Source organism: Camelus dromedarius, chromosome 11 (assembly GCF_036321535.1).
Source record: "Camelus dromedarius isolate mCamDro1 chromosome 11, mCamDro1.pat, whole genome shotgun sequence".
Taxonomy (NCBI): Eukaryota; Metazoa; Chordata; class Mammalia; order Artiodactyla; family Camelidae; genus Camelus; species Camelus dromedarius.
In genome coordinates, this window is record NC_087446.1 from 20257355 (window position 1) to 20271110 (window position 13756).

Genomic DNA, 13756 nt, shown 5'->3' on the forward strand with positions numbered 1-13756 from the left:
AAAGCTAATATAGGCTAAAAAGGAGTGTGATGTGCAGGAGCAGGGTAGGGTGTAACTGATACAGGCTCAGATAGGAAGCTGCCCTGCATAACTAATGAGAGGCTCAGCCAAAGGTTTGCCTGCAAGTTCTAAAGCTTCAGATGCTGTATGTAGTTAGAAAGCCTGGAATTCCTTTTTGAATTACTTTATTACAAAGCTAAATCTTATGAGAACTTGAGCACTCTACAAATACTCACACTTCTAAGATGCCATCATAGTAAAGACCAACAATTTGGTTACATTTCAGGGAGAAAGGCTACACTGAAATGAACATTGTGAGAAAACTCAATTTGATGACACCTTGGAGTATATTCTTGCTTCATACACTGCTGTTTTCACTACAAGGTAAGAACTCATGTTCTATTTCTACCTTTTTTTATTGTATTTCAATCTCTCTGGTGAATGATAACAATAGTTTCCCCTTATTCTGTAGAGCATTTTGAAGTCATTAGAATGGATAGATTCTAAATGACATCCAGATCACCTTTTTTAAAACAATTCTTAATAATGTGGATAACTGGGAACTTTTAGTTTTCACTTTCTAGGTCCTCTTTTTTAAATGTTAAATCCTGCCCTTATCATGATAAGCAACTCTACTAGAAGAAGCTCTAGCTTTTTCTCTCCTGAAGAATGATTTAAAATAGTTGTGTCATTTAAAAAATTGAAATTTTATAGTTAATAAAGAAAAGTTTGGTACTTAAACTTCCTCAGTGCCATCAACCTAAAGAATGGTAAAGAATTCATTTTTATAAACTATTTTTATGGCAGAAAGCATTTATTTACATTCAGTTGTTCATTTTTAATCCCTGAAAAGGGCTGTGTATTTTGGAGCTCATAGGGGAAGTGGGAGAAATTTCTGAAGTGTAGAAGACTAGAGAGGTCAGAAACATTGTCTTCCAATCCTAGTCATTACCGAAACGCCAAGGGAAAAAATGTCTTAAGAGCGATGAGAGCTGGAGGGAACTTTGAGGATCAGCTTGGCTACCATCATCATTTTGTGATGTGTTTGGTAGCTTGCTTCAGCTTGGCGTTTACTAAATGGTAAAGCTGGGATCTCTGACTCCAAGACTAGTGCTTGTCCCTACTGTATTATGTCTCTATATAAATCTATGTATACTGCCCATTTTTTTCTGGATTACTAGTCACCCTGATGTTTCACAGGGAATTTGCTGGCTAAAATCCTCTAGAAAATATAAAATAACTAATAACAAAACTTAGTCTAAGTTTTAGAATTTAGGTTCAAATAATCTGTTTTATAATCAGAACATGTGACCAAGATTTTTTGATAATTTTTTTCATCCTTATCATATATATATGTATTTATCTCTGGCAGGATATATTTGTACTTCATCCGTCTTGACGAGAATATCAGAGTGAGTATTTCTTATTTGTTATATCCTCTAAACCATAAAGTTAACGGGAATAAGAAAAGTTCAGCAGATCACTGTATTTGCTTTTGAAAAAAATAAATGAGATATTTTACAAAATAAGGGTATAAGATGTAGTTCTTTAAGATATTGCCACAAATTAAAAAATATGAAGCATTCAGTTCCTTGCTAATGAAGCAGGAGTATTTCATTTTGATTACAAGAGGAGTTCTTGGTGGTGTCCAATGACTGTAGATACTAAGAAGACATTATTTTCACTTCAAAAATTTGTTGCGGAGCCTTTTATATTGTTATTATTAACATTCAGTAACTCTTTTATTTGTTATTATTAATATCCACCATTGATTAGAAATGTGCTGTATTCTTAACATAGAGTCAAATGGTTCTAGCAGTAAATAATGAAAATCATTTTTTGGACTAAACTGATCTGCCTAATGAAAAGAGTTCTACTCACCACTTGATTGCGGTAACCCACAGTTTGATGTGCTTATTCATGTTAATGTTAATCTGCCCTTTAAGATATGGAAAGGGAAAGAATTGAGTGTGATGTTTGGAAAAAGTGAACCCGCGCTTGGAGAATGCTTATCTCACCGGTTTTATGAAGGCGTGCGGAGAAATTATCATGCGTGTTGGTGCTGCAGTGGTACTTTATTTTGTTTATTTCTCTATCTCAAAGTTCCCTCCTAAAATGCAATTTACATCAGAGACTGGAGAGATCTGGAGACACTCCTGAATTTTGTAAAATGAGACAGCGCCGCCACCCAAATCTAACCCCTCCTAAAGGGGGAGGGGGACCTTTTCAATGTTAAACCAAGAAAGACCTCTTTGATGAAGTGATGGAAATCAGGAGGAAAACACCAGCTCTCTCTTGGGAAAGGCTTGTTCAGGTTGCCTAGGGGCCTTTGACTATACAAGTTCTTTTTGTTTTCTTCCAGAAACGGGTTTAATGAAAATCAACAGAAAAGAGCTCTTTTAGCAGCCCAGGTAGGTTCTGCCTCTGATGGAGAGAGAGGCAGAGAAATAATCCATTCTGCTTTGGGCCTCTGCTGTCACTGCAACAATGAGACCTTTATGGAGGCAAATAAAATGCTAAAAGCAAGACAGGAAGGAGGAGGAAGAGGCAGGGTAACTTCTCTTGTGCTTTTCTGCGACCCTCCAGGTCAGGCTTAGTTCACATTCACTTGTCTGTGGTCAAACGCTTTTTTGCTCTTCACTTCAGTTCCCTACTGATAGGCTCCCAGAATTTGTGGGAGATTTAATCTCATCTACTTGCCAGAACATTTTAATTGGCTTAAAAATTAAGCACAATATCAGTTAGGACAGTGATAATGGAACAAATACAAGTGCACAGGGGCAGAAAAATGTATACGTGATCTGAGTTAAGTACCGCAAAAGGGCATCAGAGGTGTCTTGGTGTCCTGAGAAATGGCTTTTATATCATCTAATAAATCTAAATTACAGACACTGATGAAGAGGTGACCTTTCTTTTTTGGAGGGGTGGGATAGCACTGAATTTGAGGAGGCCTTTTTGCTTGGACCCCTTTATCTAAAGGAAATTGGATAACATAATTGCAATATCTTCAAACTGTGGTTGGAATGTTCAAGTGGGTGGATTTTTAAAATTATTTCTCTATTAAAGATGGATGGTAAGATAGAGAATCCTAACTTAATAAAGGTATTTCTTTGGAAAGTAATATGATTTGAGTATCTATGTAGCAAACAGCTTATACATTCAAGGAGGTCTTTGTCAGGTGCTGAATTGCAATCAATTTATATTGGCATTTTCTGATGGTTGCCTGATTTTTTATATTTTATGAACTTAATTAAAGAGAACTGAAGGCAGATTTGATATGCTGTTGTGATAATTTAGAAGACAGAAAAAGTTTATTCTTATCAAGAGTGGAGATCTTTTTTTGTACTAGAATGGGCAAAGGATTGTCTATGGAAGGGAAACACTTTTTTTTCTTTAAAAGAATGTTTTGTGTACTTAAGTACTTATGTATCATGTAAAGTGGTTAAAATGATTTTTCTCTGAAAAATGTCAAGTGCACGTTTGCCAGTAGACCATATTAACCACAAAAAGACATCAGCATGACTCAGCAGAAAATCTGATTTTGAGAAAAACTGTATTCTGGTAGAGCCCACTAGATCGAAGAACCTGAGAAATATAGCCCCAAAGTTGTCCCGTGAAGCAACCTACAGGTAGGCTTATACTGTCCATTTGGGTATTTTCAGAATTTGTATGATTTACCCACCCTCCCCAGAGGTACCTTAATACTTCCCTTTTGTTAATAAGTGAGGAGTGAACTTTTCTTGTCTTAATTTCTGTTTTAGAGAGAATGAAGAGCAGGACACCAGCCCGACATTATTTAATATCTGAACAAATTTTAAGAGAAGAATGTTTAAGAAGGGCAGTGAAGTCCCAATCATGCATTGTACTGTTTAGGATTGAAATTTCATCTGCTATAAGGCCATTCTTGTCCACAGATTCACTCCCCTGCTCTAGGGAGACAGAGCATAGATGGACAGATATCTGTGCACATAAGGACTCAGGAGTATGCTGGTAGTGAGATGAACAATGAGCAGAGAAAGGGTAGACACAGACTTCTGTCAGTAGTGTATTTGTGTGCGGCAGTGATTTCTCATTTAAAGACTGCACTTCTCCATTCTTCTCACCCGCCGGTGGAGATATAATCAGCACTGGAGAAGAATGGGCTGCCCTCTTTCATCAGTTATGTGAATGTATGCACCCACTGCTTGGAACTTTTTTGCATTTTCATCACATTTCAGAATTCTTCCCCTGAAAGCAGGGGCAGCTAATTTATTTATCAATTTGCACACAAATTTATATGTGTAGGAGTGAGGGAGAGAAGGGTGGGAGACTTGGAAGGGAGAAAATCCAACACAGCTCTGTTAAGGAAGGGGCTTCCTGCTTTAGGCATCTGGGGTTCAGCCATGCTGGGGTCCCTTTAAGGAGGTGTGCAGAGTGTTTTGGAATTGTTACTCTGAGGGTTGGGAGGAGCTGGAGTACTTACACAGCACTCTTGCCTCTCAATGGTCAGGGGTGGTCTCTGTGGGGCTTTCAACCCCCTGAGAGGCATTTCCTCTGGTCTGTCCTGCTTGGCCTCTGTCCTCAGGCAGAGACAGAAAGAAGCCTGTGCTAGAGCATCTCAATTTGCCCAGAAACCCAGATGCAGGTGAAGTGAAGGTGGGCCCAGAGGATGTGGGGAGGGGCTTCAATAGAACATTTTATAGTCCTGGTTCTAAACAGCTTCGGGCAGCAGATCACTCCTGTTTGCATAATGTCTATTTTTGGTTCATTTGGTATTTGTTGTGGACATGCAAGGGGCGTGCCAGAGACACGCCCGTGCAGAGCAGTGCTTGCTGTCTAGAAACTCAGCGTCTAGCAGAGGTAGGCCCGTAAAGAAGTCATTTCTGTAAATTGCTCCTCAAATCTAAGACACCACCAGTTATCTGCCATTATTTACATGACATAAAAAATAAAAGAGCTCCCAATTATAAATGTAAGCCTGTATAGGACAGAGTTCAAATCACTATACGTTTTCAGTGAGCATCAGAGATGATTCGCTAGAGCCAAACTAAGAAGACTTTGGTGCCCAGTAATACTGGTGGTTGTGTTAGGTTAGACAGTTGGAGACAATGTGGCTGAAGAGAGAATAAGACTTGTCTTGGAGGCATCAAGGTCATAGACTTGTGAGTCTGACTTAGTTTGGAGAGAGAGGAAAGGGTGAGAAGAGGAGATTGAACAGTGAGGGCAAAACCTGAGAGGAATGAGAGCAGGAAACAATGAACTTGGAGCCATGTTGGAGGCCAAGGACTTTAGAAAAGAGCCTTGAAGTGGTGAGAGAGTGTGGAAGGTCTTTTGTCTGTCATAAGGAAGGTTTTTCTGTTAAAAAAAAAAAAAAAAGGTACTGCAGGGAAAAATACAAAAACAAAACGTTACCATGTGGGAAGGAAACCAGAATATGTTGAGAAAGGAGTTTGTGTCTGAAGTCACATTCCATACCCCTCTTTCTTCTTAGCCTTCCCTCTTTCCAGTTTTTCTAACATCATCTGGTACTCGATTTGACAATTATGTGGCAAATTTTGGGAATGTGTGTTTTTCTGGTGAATGTAAAAATGCTATTGGCAAAGACATTGCCCCAGACCATACACTAAATTGGCATTGAGTTGGAAAAAAAATCCATTATCAATTAGTTACAATAATCCAGTTATTTTCTACTAATCCATATTGATCTCTAAAAAATCTTATGGTTTTATCTGGGTTGCTTAGATGTCTCTTTCTTGCTAATTTTCTTTGTGAGGCATTACGCTGGAATCTTTACATACATGGTTTTATTTATTGTTATAACTACTGAGTGAAGTATGTATCACTGTTCCCATTTTACAGATGAGTAAAAGAAGGCACTAAGAGGTTAAGAAACTTGCCTTAGAGTAAGTCGTGGCAGGATCAGGACTTTACTCCAGATCCATTTAATTCTATAATTCATCTCTTAATGACTATCCTTACGTGTCTGGTGCTCTATAAAAAGACACATTTAAATGTTCTATGAACATTTAAGTGTCAGCTCTTTGGAGACTGAGGGTGACACATACTTCAGCAACAGAGGCTTCTGTGGGTAGTGTCTGCACAGATGGGTCTGTAGGCAGGGGGTACATCACTGTCTTTTGGTCCATTGGCCCCATGCATTCTCTCCAGACCTATTCGCACTTGTAAGTATCAAAAACAAAAACAAAAACTGCTAGTTCTGCAGGCAAAACAGTCAATGCAAAGATTAGGGTCCAACCAGACTCTTTCCACAAAGGGCAGGGAGGCAGAACTGAGGTCGGGGAGGGTAAAGGACTTCTCAAATCCCTGTAAGAAACCAAACCAAACCTTGAAGTCGGATCTTCTAACTACAAGCCAAAAGGAGTCCTGTCTGCCTCTCCAAGATTTTGCCTCGATAACCCGGGGAAATATGGAGTAAGCACTTTATAATTTCTGTGTGTGTAGCTGTTTTCCAGATTTTCCAATTTACATGTTTGGCTTGAATTAAATAATTTAATTCTCTTTAATTCTTATTTCTTTCTTTTAAAGTTTGAAGCAACTTCTCCAAGATATTTCTTCCATGAAGCTATTAATTGGGGTGAGAGCAAAATAAAAGGTCAGTGCTGCGTCTGTGTTTTTGCACTTGCTTTCTCAAAAGACCCCTTTGGGGGATATATTGAATCAACTCTCTATGACTTTCACATAACGCATGAAGGAAACTGAGCCAGGGCGGTAATAATACTAAGTAGGAGTTTAAGTTTACTTCATATAGAAATGTGAATTATATTTGGAAATAAGCGGGGATAACAGTTAGACCAAGCTGATAACTATACTGCCAAGAAAGATATCACCGGGTATCAGAACCTTTTTTTCTGAATCAATTACTTGCCCCTCAGTTCTTTGACCTTGCTGTTTTTGCTTAACCACTTTCCCATTTCCATTAAGCAGAATGTTAATTAGTTGAAATTCAATTTTAATTTTTCTTTGCATTTAAAATAGCAAGGATTCCTAACTAGTTTTGGCTTGATATTTCTTTTCCGGAGAATGAACAGAGCAGTAAATAAATTTTTGAAGGAGATACACTTGCTTATGTAATTACTTCGACATTTATTCATAGGAAAATACAAGATTGTGTTCTGAGATAGAATTTGAAGAGCGATATGCCCCTTAGGGGGAAAAAAAACTGCATTTAAGTTTATGAAAAACATCATTTTTAATCTATACTTATGATCAAAGTTGAAACAGCTCATTTCTCCTCAGTTAAGACATGCTTAGAGAGTTGCGTGTCTAATTTAGATGCAGAGACATTTTAGATCAATGATTCTTAAGGTGAAAGGATAATAGAGTTTTTTAATTCTTGCCTTTCTCACAGAAATGTGGTTAAAATACTGTAATTAGATAAGTGCTTTCATGACCTTACCATATTCCAGAGAGGGCCAGTCTTTAGTAATACTTCATGGTCACTCAAAGGCGTTGTCTTGTTCTCTTGCTGTGTTAGTTAAATCCTTCCTGCTTGAGTTTTGCCAGTTGTCTCTTGTTCTCTCCTTATTAGAGGAAAAATTTTCCCTGTGATTCATTTGCATTTTTAAAACTCACTCAGGAGCTCATGGTTTCTTTCTTCCTTTTTTCAACATAATCCTTTGTGACTATTTTTCTTTCCGTGAAAGAAAGAGTATTTTTGGTGATGACCAGCCGCAACTTTGGCTTCTTTCCCGTTAAAATTAGCTGTGGGTCAGAAGGAATGTATTATTTGCAGCTAAGCCTGAGGATTAATACACAAACTTCAAATGCAGTGTTTAATCACTTTCTTAAAAAAAATGGGAATTTCTTTTTGAGTTTTATATTTTGCCTGATCCCTCGACTAACGACGGACATTATTCTTGAATACAACACTTGCTCCTGGAGAAGTAGCCGATCAGACGTGCAGCCAGTGCCAGACTCCGTCAAGGGAATCATCTGCAGCTTGTGTATTTCTGGTTCTCATCATCTGGGACAGGGATTCCTTACATGGGAACTTGACCTTTCAATTGCTTGAAGGATGCTGACCTTTGCTCTCAGGGTAGTTTGAGATGTGAAAGCCTGTCTTTCTTGTTTCACAGCACATAATGAAATGAACTAGATAGAGACTTGAGGGGCTTGATTCCTTAGCTCATCCAGGCAACAGGCCCAGGGTTCTGTTGGAGTTAACGGAGGTTACAGTTAGTCCAAGCTAAATCTTGATGGATTATGTTTATAAGAACTGATGCACGCCAGAAGATAATTTATTGTTTGCCCTTCAGGCTCTTGTCCTCATGAATGCCTTAACGGAGCTTTCTGTTCTAAGACTGGTACATGTGACTGTCAAATATTTCAGGCACTTGGGACCCGGTGCCAGATTGGTAAGTTTCAGGGATACTTATGAGAGAATTATGAGACGCTGCAGAGAACATGAAGTATAATTTGCTGTACTAGTGTTCATCCACTGGGAGTTATAATATATTGTGTATTAACTAGAGTGTCCACGATTCAATCCCAGTAATTTAGAGATAATATAAAAGAAAATAGATATGCCTACTTTCCCTTCTCACTGATCTCTGCTATTTCCTCAGGTGTTTTTTCCACTTCAGATAGTACCATCCCATTAAAACCAGGTTTTCATTCATCTCTCTTTTGCTTTATAAATTAGATTTGTTATTTGGAGCCACTTATTCTTTTTTACTTTGAATTAATGGAATATTCTGTACCTAAAAGAGAAAATAGTATTGAGACCTCTTCAGAGGCAGAAGGTTCTCAAAAATGCTTTATCCATCATGTCTAGAATAGGACCCTATGTCAATTAGGACCAGAAAATATTCATTTGTTTAGTGAGTATTTATCAAGCATCCACAGGATCCCAGGGCTGGGCACTGGGGATACAATAGTGAATAATGTAGACATGTTCCTGCCTTCTTGGGGATGACAGTCTAGAGGAGGGGCCAACACACAACAGATATACAGTAATTACACTGTGACATGTGTCATAAAGGGAAGTACAGATTTTATGAAAATATGCAACAGAACTAAGGCAGACCGGCAGAGAAGACTGCCTGAGTAATGAATCACTCTAAGTTTTTTCCTGAAAAGGCCAAAGTTGGCCAAGGTTAATAAATTTAGGTAAAAATTATAAAAAGAAAAGATAATTTTATACTTTATCTTTATGATTGTGCCTTATCTTTGTACTCCCTATGGGAGTATATTAACATGCTCTAATGTCTTAATATCAGTTCCACATATTGAGTGCTCAGTAAAAGCCACGGTTTTCCATATTATTTTAGAAAGAAGGGTCTAGAAAATCAAAATAGTATAGAGGGCTATCCACAAAAGCACAAAGGGAGAGAGGCACGAAGACAACAGGAGATGAAGTTGGAGACTTCAGATGAACATTGCTTATAATTTGACCAGTTTGAGGTCATGAATTCCTAAATTCCAGCATACTTTGGGTGACTAATGTTCCCCATCCCCAGGTCCCAGACATATAAACATGATTTTTTTGGTTAGTGGTTAATTTTCTCCATGGACACTGTTAAGTAATTTTTGAAAGAATTATGGAGACTAGGACACTGTAATGCCGCCAATGTTAATTTTTAGGACACTTAGCGGTGACATTTCTTTCTTTCTGAGCTATTATATTTGTTTTATCACTATCCCCTCCTTTTACTGTATAATTCTCCCCTCTCTTCCTCTCTTCCAGTGTCTTTCTTTGGAAGCAGAATTAAGGACGCTTCCAACATAAATCCTTTCTTCAAAACAACTTGGAGAGAATTTTTTGGGGGGCGGGAGGAGAGTTTGGTAGTTTTGAGAGCAGCTAATAAATTCTATGTTAGATATTTTTTCCTGTGATATTAACCACTAAAGAGGAAGACATTTATTTTAATGAAATTTAGAATCACCTGCCATGATTGAACCTTGCCAGAAATGGGCATAATTTGTTTTATTCTACTAAATATTATCCTATTTTTTTCAGTGCCAAATATGGGCAATGGCAGAGATGGGATTTGCAAAACCTGGGGACAGTACCACTTTGAAACTTTTGATGGCATCTACTACTATTTCCCAGGAAACTGTTCTTACATTTTAGCAAAGGACTGTGGTAACTTGGAGCCTCGGTACACTGTATGGGTAGGTGATCCTAGGATATAACTCACTGAAAAATAATTTCTGAGCAAGTCTGTATTTTTCAAGTACTGGGAAAATGATGGAAACTATATAATAATCACAGCATGAATATTTAGGGCCCTGACTGGGACAGGAGAGGGGCTGGTTCTGAATGGGATGGACTAAATCTTTAGCTATACTGAGTCTAGTTCTATGGAGATGGGGCCTAGGACTGAAGAAGAAGGGTTTGAATCCATGTGGGAAGGACTTGTAGGCAATGCAGAAATGTCTATATGATGGATGTCATAGTATTAACTCCAGTTGATACACCCATTGTTCAGGTTCTATTTGATCATTTTGAAAAGGGGGTGGGTTCAGGCACCAGTCATGTTACTCAAGTTTGTTTTCTTCTTGACACTTTCAGTGTGATGCCCACCTGGATTAATTTGTTAAAACAACACTCCTAAGTAGGAACTGGAGGCTGGTGTTTATGAAATGGGGTATATGAATTACATAGACACAGGCTGGAGGATATGGAGACAGACAGCTAGTTGTTAGGTAGATTGATACAATATGATTGAACTCAGAGAGTTGGTGCTTAGTTGCAGAATTCTTGCTTCAAAAGAACTTGTAGGAGACATCTCAAAATGTGAGCTGCAGAGTGGCTCTGGTTGAAGTAAGGAAGGCAGGGAACTCTTTTCCGGACTGTCTTCCACTGAATTTCCAGGTATCTCAAAGCACAAGAAGAAAACTGCAGTACTGTCCTGTTCTAAAGCTTAGACCCTGCATATTTATCATTTGCTTGAATCTCTGTTGTTGAATTCCTTCTGACTTATGTTGGAGTTGCCTCAATTCTCCTGCTCTTTTAGATGAGGCAAATACTGAAACGTAGGCCCTGAAGCTTTTTAAGAGCAACAAATCCTTGAGACCCAGAAAGGAAATAAAGTCTATTGAAAGTTAACTTATGGGGAATAAGAATAAGAATCGGGGAGATAGTGGAATACATCTTCGGGTCTTAGAGAGCTCTTGCTCTCAGTCCTCTGTTGTCCTTTACTCCTCCACTCTGGGTAGGAGTTGCTGGGTTTATCAGTCAGACACTTTCTGACTCTCTCATTGAAATGTTCTTGTCTAGTGTCTCACCCTTTCCAGGACTAAGTTGTCAACAAGATAATTGTGTGATAAGAACACACAATGCTGAACTGTGCTTCCAGAGTTAATAGATATCGTTTCTACTTCGCCCTGTCTTGGTTGGTAGAATTTGCTTTCACAAAAGCAAATCCATTTACCTTAAAGGCCATATTTCCCCTGATTATAAAAGTTGTTCACTTTTGTAGAAAATCTGAAAAATTCAGAGAAGTCCAAAAAATAACATTAGATTTATCAGTCAAGATTTACCAGTCCTAAAAAAAAAAAAAATAATAATAATTAAAAAAAAATTTACCAGTCCTAATGGCTTCATAACTTTCCTTCTAGACTTTTTCCTCTGGATTTTATACACATTTATAAAATTGAAATTATACTGCATATAATTTTCTGTCCTATATTTTTACCTAATACTATTTCAAGAATTTTCTTCCATGTTAGATATTCTTGACAAACACAAATTGTGTTAGCTGTATTTGTTCCAACTATGGAATACTGCATTTATTTAATTATACCCTGCTTTAAAATTTAGATTTTAAAATATTTTCAGTATTTTAAAAGATGTGCATTAATAAATACCTTCATGCCTATTTCCTTTTTTATATTCCTGATTATTTTCTTTTTCTTCTTTGAATTCAATTTTATTTTTATGAAAATAGTATATGTACTTAGTTTAAAATATTTCATCAAGGCATACAAAGCACAAAAATTGCCCCTTCTTTCCCTCACTCCTTGACCTCAGCTGAAGTCTGGCTCCCCAAAGGCAATTACTGAGGTAAATTGTCCAATTTCTGAGGTAATTTTTTTTTCTCTTGAAATTCCTAAATGTAGTTATAATTTTGTAAAGTGTCATGGGACTAATGATGCTATCGAATTATAGACACATATTGTGAATTTAGTAACTCAGAGGAAGGCATATATGTATATATGTTGTTGTTGGTTCCTATGCTTTCTCTTTTTTCTTCTTTAAAGGTTCATAACAGCCCTAAGTGCCTTGGTTCAGTGTATTATTGTTATCGGTCAATCAGCTTGTTCTTTTCAGACCAAGAGGAAATTCGAATTTATGGGCATGAAATAAAAAAGAATGGGATCAGGTAAGATATGATAAATGATATAATGAAAATAACATCATGGATTAACAGAATTTCCAAACATCTCACACTGGAAGTGAATAGGAGAGTAGGAAGAGAAGATTTCTTCTCCAACAGTCTTCTTACAGTGATGGCGTTCAGACATCAACATCTCAGTAGGCTCTGGGGCCAGCCAGGAGGCCAGGAGTCAAACAGTTTAACTTTCCTAATGTTTGTACAGGATACAAATGTGTTTATATAGGTAGAGACAAGATTATTACATCTACTTGTAAGAGAGATTCGGGAGAAATTCTCATAGTTCAACTCTTCAATTATTTTTTGCCCTCTTTAAAAAATCCTTCCTTCCTTCATTTTCTCCCTTCCTTCATTTTCTCCCTTCCTTCCTCCTTTCCTTCCTTCCTCCTTTCCTTCCTTTCTCCCTTCCTTCCTCCTTTCCTTCCTTCCTCCTTTCCTTCCTTTCTCCCTTCCTTCCTCCTTTCCTTCCTTTCTTTCTTCCTTTCTCTCTTTCTCTTTCTTTCTTTCTTTCTTTTCTTTCTTTCTTTTCTTTTCTTTTCTTTCTTTCTTTCTTTCTTTCTTTCTTTCTTTCTTTCTTTCTTTCTTTCTTTCTTTCTTTCTTTCTTTCTTTCTTTCTTTCTTTCTTTCTTTCTTTCTTTCTTTCTTTCTTTTCTTCCTTCCTTCCTTCCTTTCTAAAACAGAAAAATAAAATAAAACAAAACTTCTGAAAGCCCTTGCCAAATTTGTGTGAATCAGGTTTGCGAGTCACTCAAGATTTCCCACTGTTTCACTGGTTCTGACAAAGAGTCAGAGCCAGTAAATAACTGGTCTTCTTGAATGGGTAAGAGAGGGGCCCACTACTAGGCCCAGAACTTAGGGGGAAGGGGGTGTTTATTTGTTGGAAAGGTTTGTACATTTTAAATTAGGAGTACTATGGAATAATCTACCTTCCAATCCAAGGGAGTATAGATATGCTCAATTTTGAGTATTTCTTGACTGAATTATGTCAGGGAAAATAAAATGTGTGGTGTAACAATTCTATCCATCATTCAGAATTTACCAGCAAGTGCTTGAATCATGGGGATTCTTTACAGTGCAATGACTGTACCAACCTATGTGCCTTTTTGTCAGACTCCTCAAGAGGCAGCAGGTGAGAGCAGAAAGGGCTTTGGATGGAGCACCAGGGGAGCCAGGCACTGAGCCCGGCTTTATCCCAGCCAGGCAACCCCTCTGCTTCTCTCAGGCTTCTTTTCTTGATCAACTGAATTCTGTATTTTCCTTTTTCTTATAAAAGAAAGCTTAGCCATTTGAATTGGAAGATAATACATTTATATATTATTTCTTGGAGCTTTATTTAAATAGTACTTTAGGATTTCTTATATGGGATTTTGGGTAACACAATGGGCACTTTAAAAATTAGTATGTTTTATATAACAAAA

General features: G+C 37.6%; 1 protein-coding gene across 1 annotated transcript in view; it reads left to right on the plus strand.

Annotated features, from left to right (window-relative positions):
* Positions 1–5234: 5234 nt before the first annotated feature.
* The window catches only part of OTOGL (otogelin like), a 117727-nt gene continuing 109205 nt past the window's right edge, over positions 5235–13756 (plus strand). The window contains exons 1-5 of the mRNA XM_064491228.1: positions 5235–5288; positions 6526–6592; positions 8256–8354; positions 9959–10113; positions 12205–12326. Of these exons, the coding sequence (XP_064347298.1) occupies positions 5235–5288; positions 6526–6592; positions 8256–8354; positions 9959–10113; positions 12205–12326 (497 nt within the window). The remainder of the gene's footprint in view (positions 5289–6525; positions 6593–8255; positions 8355–9958; positions 10114–12204; positions 12327–13756) is intronic.